General features: G+C 49.7%; 6 protein-coding genes across 6 annotated transcripts; 2 read left to right on the top strand and 4 right to left on the bottom strand.

Moving 5' to 3' along the window:
• Positions 1–799: 799 nt before the first annotated feature.
• On the bottom strand, positions 800–1,565 carry FPOAC1_003908 (uncharacterized protein; the record flags this gene model as incomplete). The annotated part of the gene is made up of 2 exons (XM_044848463.1): positions 800–952; positions 999–1,565. 2 exons carry the CDS (start codon positions 1,563–1,565, stop codon positions 800–802), a joined length of 720 nt encoding a protein of 239 aa, XP_044714379.1.
• Positions 1,566–3,845: 2,280 nt separating this feature from the next.
• Positions 3,846–4,880, top strand: FPOAC1_003907 (uncharacterized protein; the record flags this gene model as incomplete). The annotated part of the gene is made up of 3 exons (XM_044848462.1): positions 3,846–3,912; positions 4,032–4,457; positions 4,519–4,880. 3 exons carry the CDS (start codon positions 3,846–3,848, stop codon positions 4,878–4,880), a joined length of 855 nt encoding a protein of 284 aa, XP_044714378.1.
• A 162-nt stretch (positions 4,881–5,042) lies between these two features.
• On the bottom strand, positions 5,043–5,665 carry FPOAC1_003906 (uncharacterized protein; the record flags this gene model as incomplete). Its single annotated transcript, XM_044848461.1, has 2 exons — positions 5,043–5,141; positions 5,237–5,665. The coding sequence occupies 2 exons, from the start codon at positions 5,663–5,665 to the stop codon at positions 5,043–5,045; spliced, it is 528 nt and encodes a 175-aa protein (XP_044714377.1).
• Positions 5,666–6,375: 710 nt separating this feature from the next.
• On the top strand, positions 6,376–9,576 carry FPOAC1_003905 (uncharacterized protein; the record flags this gene model as incomplete). Its single annotated transcript, XM_044848460.1, has 6 exons — positions 6,376–6,548; positions 6,610–6,937; positions 6,963–7,749; positions 7,802–8,049; positions 8,097–8,843; positions 8,893–9,576. 6 exons carry the CDS (start codon positions 6,376–6,378, stop codon positions 9,574–9,576), a joined length of 2,967 nt encoding a protein of 988 aa, XP_044714376.1.
• Position 9,577: 1 nt separating this feature from the next.
• On the bottom strand, positions 9,578–11,282 carry FPOAC1_003904 (uncharacterized protein; the record flags this gene model as incomplete). The annotated part of the gene is made up of 3 exons (XM_044848459.1): positions 9,578–9,630; positions 10,767–11,157; positions 11,205–11,282. The coding sequence occupies 3 exons, from the start codon at positions 11,280–11,282 to the stop codon at positions 9,578–9,580; spliced, it is 522 nt and encodes a 173-aa protein (XP_044714375.1).
• A 3,261-nt stretch (positions 11,283–14,543) lies between these two features.
• Positions 14,544–18,167, bottom strand: FPOAC1_003903 (uncharacterized protein; the record flags this gene model as incomplete). The annotated part of the gene is made up of 2 exons (XM_044848458.1): positions 14,544–15,820; positions 15,869–18,167. 2 exons carry the CDS (start codon positions 18,165–18,167, stop codon positions 14,544–14,546), a joined length of 3,576 nt encoding a protein of 1,191 aa, XP_044714374.1.
• Between the last annotated feature and the right edge of the window lie 408 nt (positions 18,168–18,575).

Genomic DNA, 18,575 nt, shown 5'->3' with positions numbered 1-18,575 from the left:
GAAATTTGAATGAGAATAAGAAAGATCACTTACGATAGGTGAAAGAGTCGACAAAATTTAGAATGCTCCGATATCGATTCCGGCATGTTATGTGGGCCGTTAAAGGCTCTTTCTTGGGGTGTAAGACAAGGACAGGCAGTACAAAACTTTAGATTAGACTCCAGTATTGATGGGATGTCGGTTTTGGGACTTACCTAGTCCTACAGTCCGAAATCAGTTGTTTGTTGTTCAATTGATTTGTCTTGCCCCGTTTTACATGGGGTAGACTTGAATTCTTTGTATTCTGGGCCCCGGTTCAAAGAATGGCTTCAGATGCTCGTCAGCTTGCATTCTATGTGTCTGCAGCTGGCGGTGTATTAACTTGGCAGATGCAGTAGAAAAGGTGATCTTTTTGTCCAAGTACAATACAAAAAGTCCGTTCTAGACTAAGAATTGTCTCATCGTCGGTTTATTCCTACAGAATCCCAGGACTATCTATATCATAAACCATACCTAGCAATGGCTGATCCGATCCATTTTTGGCGTTATAATGTAGGCGAGCATAACCCACATACTCGCACCCCGCCCGTACTTGTACATTATAACCATCAATGCGACGGGTCGCTTTGGTACTTATCTTACGAAGCAGTACACGGCCAGAGCGGAACAGGACAGTAGATAGAAAACATGAAACGTCCTGTCTTCAACATTCGTCATTACACATCATACAGGCCAGTAAACTCTAAGAGCAGCGATATCAGGTCTGAAGAAACACATCCACATTCTTTTATTTCGTACTCTGGCTTCGACTAGCTCCCGATCATCTCGCCCTATCTTGACTCTTTTTGTAAAGCTCCTCGATTGAGGGCAAATCGTCATCGTCATCATCGCCGCTGTCTTGAGCCAAAGTTTGCTTCTGAGGTTGACGGGAGTGAGTGCTAGGTCGTTGATTTATGGACATGGTGGCCTTCTTCTGTAACTTTATTAGACATGCGCTCGTTTTCTTCCTAGCTACCTACATTTGCAGTCCCCGCTCGCTTTGCTAGTCTTTTCCTTGCTGCCTTGGCCTTAAGAGATGTTCTTAGTAGGCGTCTAACCCATAATCCATTATTCATAAGCTTCTCAGCACGACGTGTTGGTATGCGCCGGCGTGTGGTCCGCCTCAAAGTCTCAGGCTGGGCCTCTTCATGATCTATCTTTGGCTTTTGTCCTATACCTGCATGACTTTCAAAGGGCAATGCAACATGAGTAGCACTTCCGTGCCGCGGCTGACCTATTCCGCCAGCTCCGTGTGTTCTCCTCGACATCTTTGTCGTATCATGGCGACCATTAAGGCTACTTTTGTAGCTCAGGTTGGCAATATCTAGCACATCACGCATCGCTGTTTGTGGGATTAAGAGGTTGAGGAGTTTCGTGATTGCTTTTATAGGCATCGGTAGAGGATGGGAGTGTCGAAAGCATGTGCGATATTGGACTGCACATTGACTGAATGGAAACTGCGGCGGTGTCTTGTCTTTTATACTCAGGCATGTCCATGTAAATACCTCTTTGAACTCGGCGGAGTGGGAAAATGTGCGGCTAGACATTACGGAGTAAGCTACTTTAAACTAGGCTATTGCCATCATTACTACTAGTGCCAGGCTGTAGCATTTTGATAGACTGAACCTTGAATTTATGACCTTTCTGTCAGGGAGCAGCGATGTCGAGCCATACACATCAAACCTTGGTTTTCGTAATACAGCGTATCACAAGTAATTTTAGTCATCGCAACGTCGATCAGACGCGGTCTTATAGAGTAACGATCAAAATCAGATTATCCGTCCCCGAGCACAGTCTAATTTACACCGCATGGATGTTTCCAAACTCTAGCGTCTTAATTGCTCAGGAAATCCACTTACACGATATTCTTGCATCCATGCTAACGGAGTTACATGCAAATTTAGAAAGCTCCATAAAGGTTTATAACAAGTTATCATTGATATGTCCTCCATATGCTAGCCTTCCCTATGATGTCCAGATACCCGGTCTACATAAGTCTCCCTCCCTGTTGGTGAACGGAGTTTCTCAATTAAGAGAGGAGTCACATACTGTTATTCGCCCATTGTGTGAGGGGGACGTTTTCAGGATGATCGTGCGCATATTTGAGCGGCTACGACAAAAAAGGCTGGTAGAACCCCTGACCTTGAGGCGCTACCGGGATGAAATATGAAACATGCGTCGGAAACGAACACTTCTTTTCCAGTAAAAGCTTATATTCACTTTATCCAAGGCCCTGCTACGCATGATCCTTGAAGAAGCACATACCTTGAAGAAGCACAAACCTTACGATCCTAGAAGTGGTAAGTTGTGCAGAACAGGGAATGTTATACATATGTTACATCAAAGTCCACCAGGCTTACTGGAGCAGACTTTCTGAGTCATCTCATCTTAACTTCGGCGACACATGCCGGATCTACACCAAAATGATTTTGCCTTGTTTGTCATCACTCTTCTCGCGCTTGCCACATCTTATCAACAACAACAATGAAGGCACCAGCTGGACCAATCGCTATCACTCAGTACAGGAACGGACAAAGGTGGCACTCCGACACAAGAAGATCAGTTTGCAGGTGCTCAGGAGACACCGTCAGCAACCCCCTCAGGGCCCTCCCCAGAGCCATGACAGGAATAGTCTCGCCTCAAAACAAAACTTGAGCACGCTCCATACAACAAGATACACACCAGGTTGCACCCCTGTTCCACTGGCAGTTCCAGCAAGATCACATTATATCGATCGTGCGTGCCAGACTGACTTGTGTCGAATTTCACTGCTCTCAACAGACGATCTAGTCTTTGAAATGCTTCTGGACGAGTGCAGGATTCCCAATGGGAGGTCACCTCCTCCCTATGATCCTCAAGATGGCTTTTAGTGGAAATCACTTTGAACAGATGCAGTCATGCAAAGCCCTGGTCAATAGCTTTATTGAATAGGGTTCAATTCATTTCGGCATTAGGTAGATCTCAAAGGGTGGTTGCGGTAACAAGATAGGCAAAAAATGACCATTTGTTGATCATGCTTTTCAATGACCGTACGATGACTATCTCCGCTTACGGGACTACAATGGTATCAAACACTAGGCAATGTTGTATATGTTCGGTCAAAAAGGGTTCCTGCATCTCGTCATCAGATATGATGTTGCATGTTCTTATACGAAAGGCGGATGGTCGGGGCGACAGGCGCATTATCGCATGGGGATGCTCTGCAATCATCGTGGTCCATTTGAAGTAATCTTCTATATTTCATGCTGGATGTTCATATTTCTCACGTAACTTTCCAGCCGTATTTCCAATACACTTATACAAGACCTTCTTCCCCAGAGAAATCACTTTGATAAGCCCGAAATCCGCATCAACCGTTTTTTATTTGCACTCGGTACGTCGTGTTGAAATCTATATTAGTTCAAAATCCCCGCCCACGACTTCATTAGGTCATTTAGGCTACCACACTGGGTGTAAGACAGCATATCGCCAAGGTAAACTGTGCATGTGATGATGCCTACGTAATAGGAAATACAATTCACAATTCTTGGTACCCCGCCGAACAAGACAGTTTTTTTCAGCCGTAATAGGCCTCCATATTCTTGAAAGGACGAAGAGCCTATTTCATACTGTAAGGGCGTCTTTCTATCTCATAGATCATCGCAATTGTATACGCCCTGCTTGTGTCTTGACCGAAATTGACCGAAGTGGCTTGCAGTAATCGCAAGACATCTTGTTACTTAACACTCCTTTTCGTCCTCGCCATACGCAGAAGCTGTTTTCTCTAGCATCGCATGTGTTTCATGTTGAATCTATAATAAAAATAAAGTCTTTTGTATGCTATCAATATGGCGGAGTTTCGTTTTGAAGATGAGGATTTGGCTACCCTAAAGGGTAAGGTTGTTCTCATCACAGGTACGCATACATCAATACTACCAGCACCTCCGTTCCCTGCCGCATATTGTCGCATACTGTTCAGCCATCGGCGTTCTGTTTGATTCGCAAACATCTGATCGCTAAAATATCTCAAACAGGTGGTTCATCCGGCATAGGTTTGGCTACTGTTGAATTACTTCTCTCAATCGGAGCTATGGTTGCTATTGGTGATTTGCAGCCTCCTGGACAACAGATGAAAGGCACATTCACATTTGTCAAAACAGATGTCACTAGATGGGATGACCTACTGGTGCTCTTTGATAAAACCAAGGAGCTATATGGCCGTATCGATCACGTTTTTGCCAACGCCGGTATTGGACCTCGAGCTGATTACTTATCTTTGGAACTTGACCAGGATGGCAAACTTATGGAACCATCCAGCCAGAGTCTCGACACAAACCTCAAAGGCGTCATCAATACCTCTGCTCTGGCGATTCATCATATGCATCAACAAGAATACGGGGGAAGCATCGTCATCACTGGATCAGCAACCGGCCTGCAGCGATTCCGAGCCGTCGACTATGGTAAGTAGGAAGGAAATATTCTTTCACGTCGCTTTGTTCATTATAGGCTAACTCATATTAGCCACAAGTAAACATGGAGTTCTCGGTTTTGGACGAGGGCTTATCCCTTCGCTTAAATCTGCTCAAATTCCGATACGGGTCAACACATTGGCACCCAGTTGGACTGACAGCGAAGTTGTCCCATCCTTGAAGGCTTTGCTGAATGACATAAACGTCGACGCACAACCGGCGTATGTAGTAGCTCGTTGCGCGTGCTATCTTATGTCCGATACTTCTATGAACGGACAACATGTCCACGTACAACGCGGAAAGTACGTCGAGGTTGATGACGCCGTTTTGCTTCCGGCATACGACAAGATCAACGGCGATGGCTGCCCGAGTGAGGATGAGGCTTTTGAGCGACTCGTAGCGCCAGCTGCATAGTTTTAACTTCATCATTACTTCAAAATTGATCACGTTCCGCAGTTTTAAAAAGCTATAAGAATTATGCATCAAGCGCAGATCGCCCGGCAATCTATACGCTCTTTTCTATCACTGAAGAGATGAAATTTACTCATTGCGGTTAAGATTAAAAATGCCTTAGGGTTAGGGTTTGGTATCAGTGTTCGCCCAAGCCGTTCGTAGGTCGTTTGGGCCGTGCATACCTTTCCATACAACCTGAGTAGAAATGCTGTGAACACCATTCTGTTGCGTCAGGAGAACAACGGTATATTCCAAATCAGCAGAGGCAACATATTCAACGTAGGTAATATACGAAAGACGTTCCCGCCACAACTGACGGCTTGAACCCAAAACGGGTAGTCTGGGGCTTCTGGATCTCGAGCAGGTATTCGTAATCTCTGGTCGCGATTGTGCTTCAGGTGGGCGACGGCATGCTTATCGAGAGCCCGAGTGCTCTTTTCCGCAAAGATGGCGGTCTTGAGAATATGGAGGCGAGCAATATCCCTAGGCTTGATCCGTGGATTCAGTGGATCACCAAGAGCGATGTCTTCTCTTCGTTGCCCAGTTTCTGCACTGATCTTCCCATGTTTCTTGAGAAACGCTTGGCCGTTGGAGGCATGGAGGAACTTAAGCCATGCTTGTGGTTTCTGCCTGGGTTTGTCGCAGGCCCAGTCTGAGATGCCGAGCGCCTGCATGAATGGCTCGAGCTCTCCTCTGAGACCTTCCTCCGACAAGTCTGGAGGGACGTGTCTACAGAAGACCTCCATCCTCACGAACTATGAGGGTCTGTCGCGTTGCAGCCCGTGGTGCCTTCGGTGCCTCTGGCAACTCGGCGCTAAATCCACATAGGTCGACCAGCAAGAGGTGGTTTTCTCAGATTACCAGCCGAGGTTCAGTTCCGAAAGAAAAGCTGGATAGAAGAAGACAAAACGAGGAACTAGACCTAGCATCTGTAGACCTTGGCTTCCGTGAGAGATCACGGCTGTTTGTCCGCTAGAGGACGACCCCTCTTTCCAAATTGCTGTTACGGTAGGCTAGTGGAGACAGTCTACAGTGCGAGTCGTGTGTGACACTGTCTTACATGAGCCGCATAAGTACATCGGCACGTCCGTAGATAGCCACCGATAAACGTGTACACAGTGTTCTATTATGCACATGTTTGATTTGTGGGGCTATATATTACTTACAAGGGTTGTTGTAGGACAAGAAGCTGTGATGATTAGTTTAATTGACAAGCCAGAAGGTTCTCTCTGGTGATACTTTGGCCAATGATAGGGGCACTGTAAGCAAGCACATGGCCGCTCTGTCGGCGGGGCCAGCTAAGTTCAAGTTACGTCAGAGTGGCTCGGCTGTCGGTCAACCCGCTTCCGGGCTTAGCCACTCACTAAAATAGCGGTCGCAGAGCACCCCGCTTCACTCCTTCTCATTCAATCTCCTTCAACGCCTTACGGATCGCTTTGCTTCTATATTCAATACCATGTCTAGTGGGAATAGAGGCGGTGGAAGAGGTGGCCGTGGCAATTATGGACCTCGGGGAGGCAGCGGCAGTTTCCGAGGCGATAGAGGCGGACGTGGTGGACGTGGTGGAGGTGGAAGAGGAGGGTATGGAGGGCCGACTGGCAGTGGTCAGCAAACTATCCAGGTCTTTCCGTAAGGACCACATGAAGCAAAGTCGTGGTCGTACAAAATGCTAATTGCGTCGATACTACAGCAACTCTCAAGGCCAAAACCCCCAGGTTACAAAGGTCGAAGATGCATTGCACCCAGCAACAAAGCACAAGCTCGATCTTAGTAGCCTGAAGCTAACCGAAGGCTTTCCCGGCCGCCCGGGGTATGGCACCCGGGGCACCAAGGTTGAACTCACGGCAAACTACGTCGAATTATTGCCGCCGTCGAACATGACCCTACATCGATACGATATACAGATCAGCCCAGTAGCTGCTGGTAAGAAGCATTTCCGGGTTGTGCAGCTACTGCTCCAGGCGCCGGAATTGGCCCCTCTACAGGGCGATATTGCAACAGATTTCAGGTCTACTCTCGTCTCCAAAACTAAGCTTTTTTCAGGACGAGGTCCTCGTTGAGGTCCCCTATCGCTCAGAAGGTGAAGACGAACCGACTGCTAGGGCTACCATATATAATGTTCGCGTCCAGTATACGAAAACTTTAAATATCGGCGAGTTGGTCAACTACCTGAACTCAACAAGCCTCAGCCAGTCATTGCTAGATAAGCAGGAGTTGACGCAGGCTCTGAATATCTTTCTGAACCACTACGCCAAATCCTCAAAGAACCTTGTCACAATTGGATCGACAAAGAGCTTTTCTCTCAGCAGCGACGCAGCAAGAGGAGACATCGGCTCCGGCTTGGAAATCATTCGAGGCTTCTTTTCGAGCGTGCGCGTAGCGACTTGTCGCATTCTCGTCAACATCAACGTCAGCCATGGAGCATTTTACCATGCTGTTCCTTTACCGGGGCTCATGAAAAGTTACGGACTTCGCAGCACCGTCATGTTGGAAAGGTTTCTCAAATTGGTTCGGATACAGACTATGCATCTTCCCGAGAAGCGTAACAAAGCCAACGAAGTTGTTCCCCGCGTCAAGACTATTTTCGGGCTGGCTAGGAAGGACGATGGACATGGCTTGGCCCACCCACCGCGCGTTAGACAGCACGGGGCAGGTGCCAAAGATGTGGAGTTCTGGCTCGATGGTGAAGCCAGCTCCTCTAGCGCACCTAAGCCGGTAGCCAAGGGAGGCGCGAAAGGGAAGGGCAAAGGGAAGGGTAAGGCCCAGGCAGAGGGCTCAGCCGCTTCTACCACTGGGAGGTATATTACTGTGTTTGACTTTTTCAGGATAAGTGCGTTGTTTTCACTCCATCACTCCATACAGCATCACTGACTGTGACGCAGCATACAATCGAGTTCTACAAGACCCCCAGCTTCCGTTGGTTAACTGTGGCAACCGGGACAATCCGATGTATCTCCCAGCTGAGGTCTGCCTTGTCCTCCCGGGTCAGACTTCCAAGTCGAAACTTGACAGCGCTCAAGCGCAGCATATGATTCGCCACGCTGTTCGAAAGCCGTGGGAAAATGCGGCCGCGATTGTTAGGGAGGGTGTGCAGACTGTTGGTCTAGATGAGAACGCCAATGTACTTTTGGTACGTTTTCGCTTCAATTTTGTATATTGCATACTAACACCGTTCAGCGTTCTTTTGGCCTGAAAATCACACCGGGACTTATCAAAGTCCCAGGTCGCATCCTTTTTGGTCCAAAGGTTATCTACAAGAACAACAAGGCTGCTGGTCTCCGCTTCGGTAGTTGGAATATGTCGGATATTAAATTTAACATTGGCGCGTCACTTGCTAAATGGTCATACCTGATGGTCTCTATTCCTGGGATACGCGACTCTTTCGATCAGCAAAGCCTGCGGGCCGTTATGGATGAGTTCCATGCCGCCCTGCAGAAAATTGGCGTCAACGCAGCTCAACCGTTTCCAGGTCAACGCCTCCAACTTCAACATCCAGACGATCCCGCGCTCGACTCAGCTTTACAGCGTGCCGCTGGAGCTTTAGATCTGCTTTTCATCATCCTGCCCGGAGCAAACATACCATTATACAAGCGCATCAAGACGATCGCCGACAAGAACTATGGTATCCACACTATCTGCTCGGTGGGTTCCAAACTAGCGAAAGACCGCGGCCGCGACCAATATATGGCCAATGTCGCTTTGAAGTTCAATCTCAAGCTCGGCGGCATCAATCAGATGGTGGAGAACAAGAATCTCGGTATCATCGACCAGAACAAGACGATGATTGTCGGCATCGACGTCACGCATCCTTCACCTGGCTCGTCTTCCAACGCGCCTTCTGTCTCTGCAATGGTGGCCTCCATTGACAAGTTCCTAGGCCAATGGCCCGCAACCTTGCGCATACAGCGCGCGAGACAGGAAAGCGTAGACGATCTCACAGAGATGCTTAAATCTCGCCTTGGACTCCTGGAAGACCAAGGGCAAACACGCCGCTCTCCCAGAGAATATTCTCATTTACCGTGACGGAGTCTCCGAAGGCCAATATGACATGGTCCTCTCGCAAGAGTTTCCTCAACTCCGCCGCGCATGCGAACAGATGTACCCAGCAGCTGACACCAAAAAAGGCCTTCCGCGCTTCACTATTATAGTCTGCGGCAAGCGGCACAAAACGCGATTCTATCCCATTACCGAGCAAGACTGCGATAGGTCTGGCAATACTAAACCCGGTACCGTCGTTGACCGCGGAGTGACTGAAGCGCGGAACTGGGATTTCTTCCTGCAGGCACACGCTGCACTTCAAGGGACTGCACGCCCATGTCACTATTACATCGTGCATGATGAGATATTCCGGCAGATCTATGCGAAGTCGATTCCACTTCCGTTCCAGAGCATCGCCGATATCGTTGAGGATCTCACACACAATATGTGCTACCTGTTCGGCCGCGCCACCAAGGCTGTTAGTCTATGCCCCCCAGCGTACTATGCTGACCTCGCGTGCGAGCGCGCGCGGTGCTATTTGGCGAGTCTTTTTGATACGCCTTCGCCGAGTACAGTCCCGTCCGTAACGGGAACGTCGGCAGCTGGAGGGACCGGGCAGCCGACTGCTGATGATGTACAAATCCATCAAAAGCTGAAGGATACGATGTTCTATATTTAGTTTAAATATCGTGAATGCCAATATGTTCGTTGCTACTTTGCGCAGGGGCACGGCCTGCATGTGAGAGAGTTTATTACGCCCGGGAGAACGGATCTCATAGGGCCCTAGCTTATATCTTACCTATCCTTCGCGTCAATCCTCGTTTTACAAAAAGCCCATGATATATCCAAATCTCACTGTGTTCCAGACCACATTGCCCTCGCTTGGAGGCCATTCTCCAAGTGTTCAGTTTCCTATCGTCGGCCGCTGAAGCGAGACCTGCTGTCGCGCCACGAGGGTGCGTGGGGTGGTTAGTCGGGGGTTAGTATTGTTGCAAGCCTGTTGCAGGGGTTAGTTATCTCGTTGTTGTCCTACTTGCTCTGAGCTGGGTAGAGCTTCGGGCAATTCCTGCTGTACGATTCATGCGGGCCTCCGCATGGGACACATTTCGTCACCTCCTCGGCGCAGCTGTCGTGACTGTGCCCCTCCTTGGCGCACCGAGCACACCTCTGTCGGCCAGGGCATTCGAAGGCCTTATATCCAATCTCTTGACGATTACAGTACTGTTCCGGTTGTGGTCGTCGCTCAAATGCACTGGTGTAGCCTGACTCTCCACCCGCGTGGAAGAAGCCCTCCGACAAAATCCTTCTTGCGTCGGCGCCCTTGGTGAGGTAGACCACCATGGACCCGTATGCCTTTGCCACGTCCTTCCTGCTCAGCCACGCTATCTTCGCCACCGTCGTCTCGTTTTCCTGTCCGAAAGCTTCGGCTGCGCCCAGCCGGATCTCCCCGGTTTCCTCCAAGACCGCGGTGCGCTTGACGTTGTCCACCTTGACAGGATACAGCTCATCGCGCAGCACGCGGACCCCAGCTGCAAGCTTCGCCTTCTCCACCGCTTGCTTGATTCTCTGGTGTTCAGCCTCATCCCGGCACACGACCATGATGCGGCTTGGATTCCTCGCGTTCACGGTCACGGCGAGGCACCTCCAGCTGGTGTCGCTCGAGGCGCATCTCTCTTTCCACCGCGCTCCTGACTGTGCCTGCCGTAATCTTTTCCGCTTCTTCTTTGCTTACTCTGGATATATCGATCGTGGAGAACAAGGTATCGCTGTAGACAGATGGTGTGGAATTCATCGATGAGAGGGGGTGCACGTTGCTTGGTTGGCTTGTATGCGGCGTCCAGGCAATTTCGGCGTAGGATGTTTGCAGACTTGTTTGGGTGGAATTGATCATTGCAGGACACTTTAGGATGCTGTCGAGCTGCCCTCGGACCTGCCTCAACTCTTCCGCCACCTGGGCTTTTGTTTCCTGCATCTCTTGCTTGTATTCGTCAAGCTTCTGTTCCAACTCTCGAATCGTCTTTTGCTGGTCGCCGATCATGCTCCGTGTCGCTTCCCGCTGCTTGCTGAATTCGTCCCTGAGGATCCGCAAGACTCCAAAGACCTTTTGGAGCATTGCTGCGCCTGGATCGGTGGCGTTCTTGTCTTCTTGGAGGCCATCGTTCGTGATTCTCGAGGTGATTCGCGCGGTGTTGGTTTCTGTTCGTTTCGCCGTTCCTGCGCTTTTCTCAAGAGCCTTCTCTTGCGCTTCGAGACTCTTGGGCTTTCGTGGTTAGCGTTCTCAGGCGACGTGTCCGCTGTGCCCCGAACGTATAAGAGGCGCAGGTGCTGTCCAGAATTAAGGTGATTGACTTCTTCGTATGGCAATTGATAGGGGTGCCGCACCATTTTGATACGGGTGCCACACTTTTAGCACTTCTCATTGGCCCAAATCTCACCTGTTAGTGCACCGGTACGTACCAAATCCTGCCGCACTTTTTGCCAGTTGGCCACCAAAGCTTCGTATCGCACTGAGCGTGCTTAAAAAGTTAAAGTGAATGTGATGAGCAGCAGCAAATGTGTTGATTGATTGTTGTTCTTCGTACGAAATATTCCATTCCGCAGATTTACTTAAAGCATACAGCTAGATTACTAATGCAGTTGTTTCCAGAGGCCGTGAAGATCATGCCTACCCTGCGACGCTTCGACCGGTCGTCGTCAATCCGCGTCGCGTCGCGTCAAGACATATCACCATCATTGTTGTCCTCCCCCCGACGAATACAACATACCGCAAAGCTCTACAATGCCTTCACCAGATACTCATAGCGCCAATATAAGCCGTCGCAGAAGCCCAATTCAGTGGCGAAAATCAGACATACCTCCGGAACGATTATCGCACGTCCCTGTAATAGACCAAGCAAACAGTTCCAACACGTTGACACACTAATACCAGACCCGGCCATGACCATACGGGAAAGGCAGCACACCGGTCAACAGAGTCGAGACTAGTGTATAACGCGAGCCGTAACGAGAATGACGATCCTCCCGACTGCCTTAGATTGGCTCGCCAGCTGGTAAAAACAGACCGTCACCTCGCCTCGGCACTTGCGTTAGCCCACGAAAGGGACCTTGCCTGGGCCGAACAAAGACGTCAAATGCAAGAAGGCAGAGCGACTTTTTCACAGCCAGTCACAAGCCCTGTCCAGGTCTCATTGCTTCCGAACGTGTCTGCTCCGGGCGAAGAGCAGTGCGAGCAGCACGACTTGTCCGATGCCAGCTCGAGGTACAACGCCGTTGAAGCAATCCCAAACCCACCAATCCCGGGTGATCCAGCTCCGTCGGTTGATGCCATTTTTGCTAGGGTTAACAGTTTTGCGAAAACCCGTGGCTTTAGTATTATCAAGGCTCATAGTATGATTCGACCTGGATAGCGAAGTCGATATGTCCTCCAATGCGATCGGTACGGGGCTCCGCGGCCGGGAAGGGATGCTGGCATTCGGAAACGAAAATCTCGAAAGACGGGGTGCCTATGGAAGATTATTGCCGAGGCCCTGCCAGAGAACGGTTTCCAGTGGACTCTGCAGCACTTCCCAGATGCGGAACACCACCACCACAATCACAACCCCAGTACCGATGCCGCCGCTCACCCAGTTCATCGACGACTTACCAGCCCTGTGAAGGCGACCATCCAGTCTTCCAGTCGACGGGTTGCCATTCGTGCACGAGATATTGGTGGCATAGTCCGAGATCACTTTTCAGATTCGGTTTACACCAAGAGAGATATCTACAATGCCAGAACTCGGATTAGCAGAGAGAATCTGGGTGGCTACAGCTCTGCGGCTGCATTGATCAAGTTGTTCGACGGCAAGGAGATCCCTTAGGTACGTTGCCGAGTGGGCTAAGGACGAACCCGACCGCCTGGTGGGGTTGGTTTGGACGTTCCCCTACTATATCCAGATGTGGAGGCGTTTCCCCGAGGTCATCAGTTTCGACAACACGTGCAACACGAACCGCTTCAAGTTGCCACTCTTCCAAGTTACGGGACAGACCTGCTTGGGTACTGTCTTCAACGCCGCATTCGGGTTGATCGACAACGAGAGGCTTGAAGGGTCCCAGTTCCTTACAAACGGTGTACGCACGCTCCTCGACCGATACAGCACCCGGACCCCCGACGTTGTCATTACCGACTTTGACGACCAGATGAAGAAGGCACTGGGGGTTGAGTTTCAAGACGCCCAGTAGCAGCTTTGCATCCACCATATCAACTCCAATGTAATACTGCAGTCCAAACGGAAGTGGGTGCACACCACGAGGGATAGCAGGACTGGCGAAGAGAGCAGTTCGGATGAGCTCGACGCTGCCCTCAGCCAGCGTGATCGACAGGCAGTACAGGCATCCGGAAGGCAAGAAGAGCCAATCACCCACGATAACTTGTCTCGGCTGATAACCCACGATTACCACAGAGTGCTTATGCTATGGAGGCTGGTGGTGTTTACCGAGACGGAAGAGGATCATGAGAAGGCCTGGGAGTGCCTCTGTACGCAATTCGGTGACCAGAAAGCAATCCTTGCGTATCTATATGGTACGTACATGCCTGTGAGGGCGCAGTGGGTCCGTTGTTTTATCCGGAAGTACCGCAACTTCGGCATTCGAGTGACCTCCGGTACAGAGGCTAGCAACAACAATATCAAGAGCTATCTCCTGAACGGCATGAGTCATTTGTATCGGCTTGTCGAGGCAATCCAAGGTATGCTGGAAGACTAGGAAAGGGAGTTTCGTCAAGCTTGTGTATAGGACGAGGTGTTAACGGCGCGAGAACACGTTGGTGTTAGATTTTTACCAACTACACCACACGCCACCAAAATGGGAATCCCCACTTAGAGCAATGCATGAGTGGTTTTTTATATCTGACAGTTGGGTGCGGCTCAGAGTATCTGGGCGAGCTCCCTAGGATGGTATCTCAGAAGGCACTTTCTTTAATTACCAGGGAGCACCGCAAGGCATTGAAAGGCATTCCCGCCGCGGCAAATCCGCGGCCGGATGCCATAGTATCGTGCAACGACGATTGCACTGTGCGCTTTCTGCTGCTGTCTTTGCTTCCGATCTCGCCATCCGGAGCGCGTCGTGTACGGTGCTGACATCTGGGATGTTGTTGATTTTGTTAACAAGGGACAGTGCGCCCATAGCCATAGTCCTAGCCAGATCGTAGGAAGCGGGTTGGACTTTCGCGCGTTCGATATACAGGAGGGTGTCCTTGAGGTATCTGCTGAGTTGCGTGGCATGCTCGCGGAATCAGACATCCCAACAAGCAGTACTGATTGATAAGGCCCTTACAGATAACTGATTGATTGATTACCATGCTACTGATACTGATTGATTAGCTTATCATGTACGTCGTAGGTTTTTTTACTTTTCGCGGCTTGTTGTAATTAGGCCTATAATTGCCGTCTTGGGTCCTATGTCGGCCTTGTCTACATCCTTCCCATTTTGGAGAGGCGTGGTCTATGCCGAGAATGGCGCAGTTCTGTTGTGCAAATAAGGATAACTACCAAATTCGATTCTATATATCGCTTGATGATGTTACAAACAATGGTCTATTTCTATAAGCCGTCTACAGCCTTCCCTCTGTCTTATTTACTAGCCCTGATTTTCTAGCAGCAAATCGTCTAACTAAGAGAGGTCCATGGCAACAAGGGGTCGCGCCGCCTCATCCTGTGCCGCTTGTTCTGCACGTCTCTGCTCCGCGTTCAAAAGGTTTACGCCCTCTTCGGCAGCCTTGGTCATGGCTTCAAGCTTATTGAGTGCCCCTGACACGACTCCCACGACACGATCTCCAACATTGACCGTGCAGAGGTACTCTTTAATAGACCCGTCAACCGGAGTATAGTCATAGACAATTTTCTGGTCGGCTGCTAGTTTTCCGAGTTCTTCTTTCGGGTGTTGAACATGAACATCCTCGCGGAGAATTCGGTCGAGATACGGTAAGATGCCGAACTTGTGAAGGAAGGCTGCGCATGTTTCGATGTTTCCTGAATCAACCCAAATAGCACCCAGAATGGCCTCAAAAAGATCAGAGTAGAATTTCTTGGGATGAAGACGTGCGAGCAGTGTCCAGGGGTAGTGTGTACCATTGGTCCTAGCCGCATTGATTTCATCTCGAAGACTTTCAAATCGGGCCTGTGTCTCATTCATCACTCTGCCCATCTCTGGAGAGCCGTGGCGCATGAATTTCCAGATTGGCAGTGAGACTTCGGTAGACACCGGTTCTCCATCCTTAAATTCAATTTCAGGCCGTCGCAATCCATGTTGCATGTTTGTAAAAGCAAGAAACTCGGCGTTGGCCATGGCGGTCTTGATCATGTGCAAGCGTCCATTGGATACTGGTGGGTCGAATCGGAACATCCGTGTTACGATAATATAGTCAAGAACCGCATCCCCAAGAAACTCGAGTTGTTCATAAGATCGCTGCTGCCCATCAGCTACATAAGACCCGTGAGTCATAGCCTCAACGAGTAGAGACTTCTTCTTAAATGTATACCCGATTAGCTCTTCTAAAGGCTCCATCGCGGGTGGTAACTGCATATCGCTGGGTGCTGCTCGGAATAGTATGTCTCTGGCAACTCCGTCATCATGCCAGTTGCACTTGGAGCCCAAGAAGACTTTGATGCATTTCAGAGATTTGTGCATGCCTCCATCCTGGTAAGAGGCTCCAACAAGTGCCTCGACCACATCAGCAAGGGTCTTCGGGCCAATAAACCTCGATGTGCCATCGACTGGCTTCACGTCCAGAAAGTCGTCTCTATATAATGGTCGCCACTTTACGCCGGTGAATGTCTTGGCAAGGATGAACTTGGATAGGCCTGTCTCGAGGCACATGCGAGCCAATCGGGTGTTGGAGACTAGTCGATCTTTGAAATGGTTCAGTAGGCCTTCGGGCCAAAAGGGGTCTATAATACTGGTTAGTAAAGGTGACGATGAGGATGTGGTGTGCTTACGCTCTGAGTAGACTTGAGTAACCGTGCAAAACTTCAAAACCGAGTCGCCCAAGAATTCAAGACGTTCATAGTCGACAGGCTCTGCGGCGCTGCGTGAGCTGATGGCTTCGATCACCAACTGCAAATCTGCAATGCCAACTGGCGCTAAAAGTGTCGAGGATAGTTCCGATGCAATGAGCTGAACCTCCAATTCATGAATGATGCAAGGAATAAGCATAGCGCACTTAACGGCACGGCGGGGAATCTCGTCCACAGTCGCCCTGGAAATGGGGAGAACCCAGCGGTAGGGTTTGGTACAGGAGCTTCCACTCTGCCCAGGTCTCAATTCATGCAATAGATCCGATCTGCGCGTCCATTGCTCTACAACTAGGTACGTTTCTTCTGGCGCATCTTCGTACTCGTTGAACGGGTGCTGAACTTGCTCCCTCGGGGGCTTTGAAGGTATTGTTTTGACGTAGTGGAAGGGAGTCTTTCTAGGGTCCCGAACTAGGACTCTTTTTTCCAGGATAGCATCGATACCTTCGCTGAAGGGTACAGATCCAATTCGGTCCCGGGAGAGACCCTTGGTCTCGTAAATTAACTTGATCACATGATCTCGATCTTCCACGTTCCAGCGGTGACCAAAATGCATCGCCAATAGGGTGGATGTATGATCCGGTAAGCCCGAGCATTCTTTGTTTGAGATTTTCCTGACTGAGGTGCATTTGACATGCCACGTAATTCCCACTTCTGGATGGGCAGTGATGTCGCGGGGTCGCGGAAGGTCTACAGGTAGGGCAATCTCGAAACGAAGAGGAGTAACGTACTCGTGGTCGAAGAACTCGTAAGCATAGAGCCATTTGTCGGCGGCTGTCTGCCACTTTTGCACAACGTCTTGCCACGGGTTGAATAGAAGTTCGGGCTCAGTCAGTTGCGTCTCTTCTTCTTCTTCTTCTTTTGAGTCTGCATTCAGGGGAAGGAGGTGGTCGCTAACCAAGCCTTCTTGGTACAGCGCGACAAATGCACGAAAAGCTGCCTCTTTCATAGCATTCTTTTCAGATCTCCATCCGCCTCCGCCCTGGCACCTACGGAGGTGCCGAGGCAGAGCGGACGGAAGAGTGACTGTGGCACTGAAAGTTGGAAGTGCCGTCCCCAGTTCTGTCTTGTGGAAAACGTACACAGGCCTTTGGTCCACGTAATCGCGCTGAAAGACCTTGTTGCAGAAATGTTCGAGGTGCTGGCGAGAGTTCCCAAGATCCAATCTAGCTCCTGAGTTTGGTACAGTATACGAAATGGAACTCGTTGCTTCAGTGCGAGCCTCTATCTCCAATCTGTCCAACTCTTCTCTTTCCCGCCCATAACGACTCTTCATCTCACTCTCCAGGGAATCCCATTCCCGCATGTCAGATGTAGATCTCGCAAGTACAATCATCCTTGACTTTCGTTTGCGGGCTCGTCCACGGCGTTGAATATAGGACTTGAGGGTGGCTATCTCGTCGAAACAGACGACGAGGTTACATGCAGCGACGTCTATGCCCTCTTCAAGGACACTCGTCGAAACCAGAAGATTGATGGCGCCTGATCTAAAGTCCTGTAATATCTCGGTACTGGAACTGTAAGGATATTCATAGATATTCTGCTTTTGAATCTTTGAAGTTGCAGATCCTACTATAGAGCCGACGCGATAACGATTCCGAATCTCGGGGTGCTCTTTTAATAGAGCACAAAGGACATTGGCGGCAGCCCTTGATCTGACGAATATGATACCCACCACGTCCTCATCTGCTGTAAGGAGTTCCTGAATCAGTTTGTTCGTCTTATCGGCCAAGTTGTGTCCGGCCGGTAGTTTGGGCTGATGGGGACTGGCAGCGACCTGTCTCAAATGCCCTGCGAGGTAGGTTCTGTCCTCGTTGTTCCAGCCATCGCTGTATGTTGTTGGCGAGTCGACCCTCTCCAGAAATAGATTGACCAACTCGGAGATGTACTTGTCGGCGGCCCAAGGTCCCAGTTCAGCAAGAATGTCCTTGCTTTTGTTCCATAATGACTTGAGCTGCTTCTGAGAGAAGGTCCCGTGTTTCATCAATAAACTTAATATCTCAGATCCGGTATTATCGCTCTTATCAATAGATTCTCGAATCTTTGCAATACTTGGATCGTGGGCAATGTCCATCCTGGAGTACTCAGACTGCAGAGTTTGCATTAAAGGGGTTCGAGTCGGATGCTCTTCCACGTCGTACAATACCCGAGAAATATTGGGCTTGTTGACGTGCTGGAGGAGGTCTTTCCGATTGACCGTTGGGGTGACGCATATCGCATCCATGGTAATCTCGAGCTCAAGGGTCTCATCGCGTCTCGACTTGGACTGCACCGGGCTGGCTGCTAAACCCAGAATAGCAGGCACGCCCGTGCCTGCTTTCTTGTGTTCGCGATAGAAACCGAAGTGTCAGTGATTCACTGCTAACAAGATATTCGTCGTTGAAGTGGGTGGATTGTGCCGTGCAGGGCAGAATTGCTCAAGATTGCAGTTGGAGCTTATTAAAGACAAAGAGTTTGGAAAGAAACCTACTAATTGGCATTATTTGCTATTGAATCGTCCTAACCTTGTCCGATTTTTTCTTTTTTGCCAAGTCAGGTAACGTGTATGCTAAGCGAGCGTGACAAAAATCCCTCACCTTACAGTATTGAATCGTCGTTAATGAAGGGCAGCCCCACATCTCAAGCATATGTA

The sequence above is a fragment of the Fusarium poae genome, chromosome 1, assembly GCF_019609905.1.
Source record: "Fusarium poae strain DAOMC 252244 chromosome 1, whole genome shotgun sequence".
In the NCBI taxonomy this organism is placed as follows: domain Eukaryota; kingdom Fungi; phylum Ascomycota; class Sordariomycetes; order Hypocreales; family Nectriaceae; genus Fusarium; species Fusarium poae.
The sequence above is the reverse complement of the archived record's forward strand: the minus strand, read 5'-3'. Positions and strand labels throughout refer to the sequence as shown.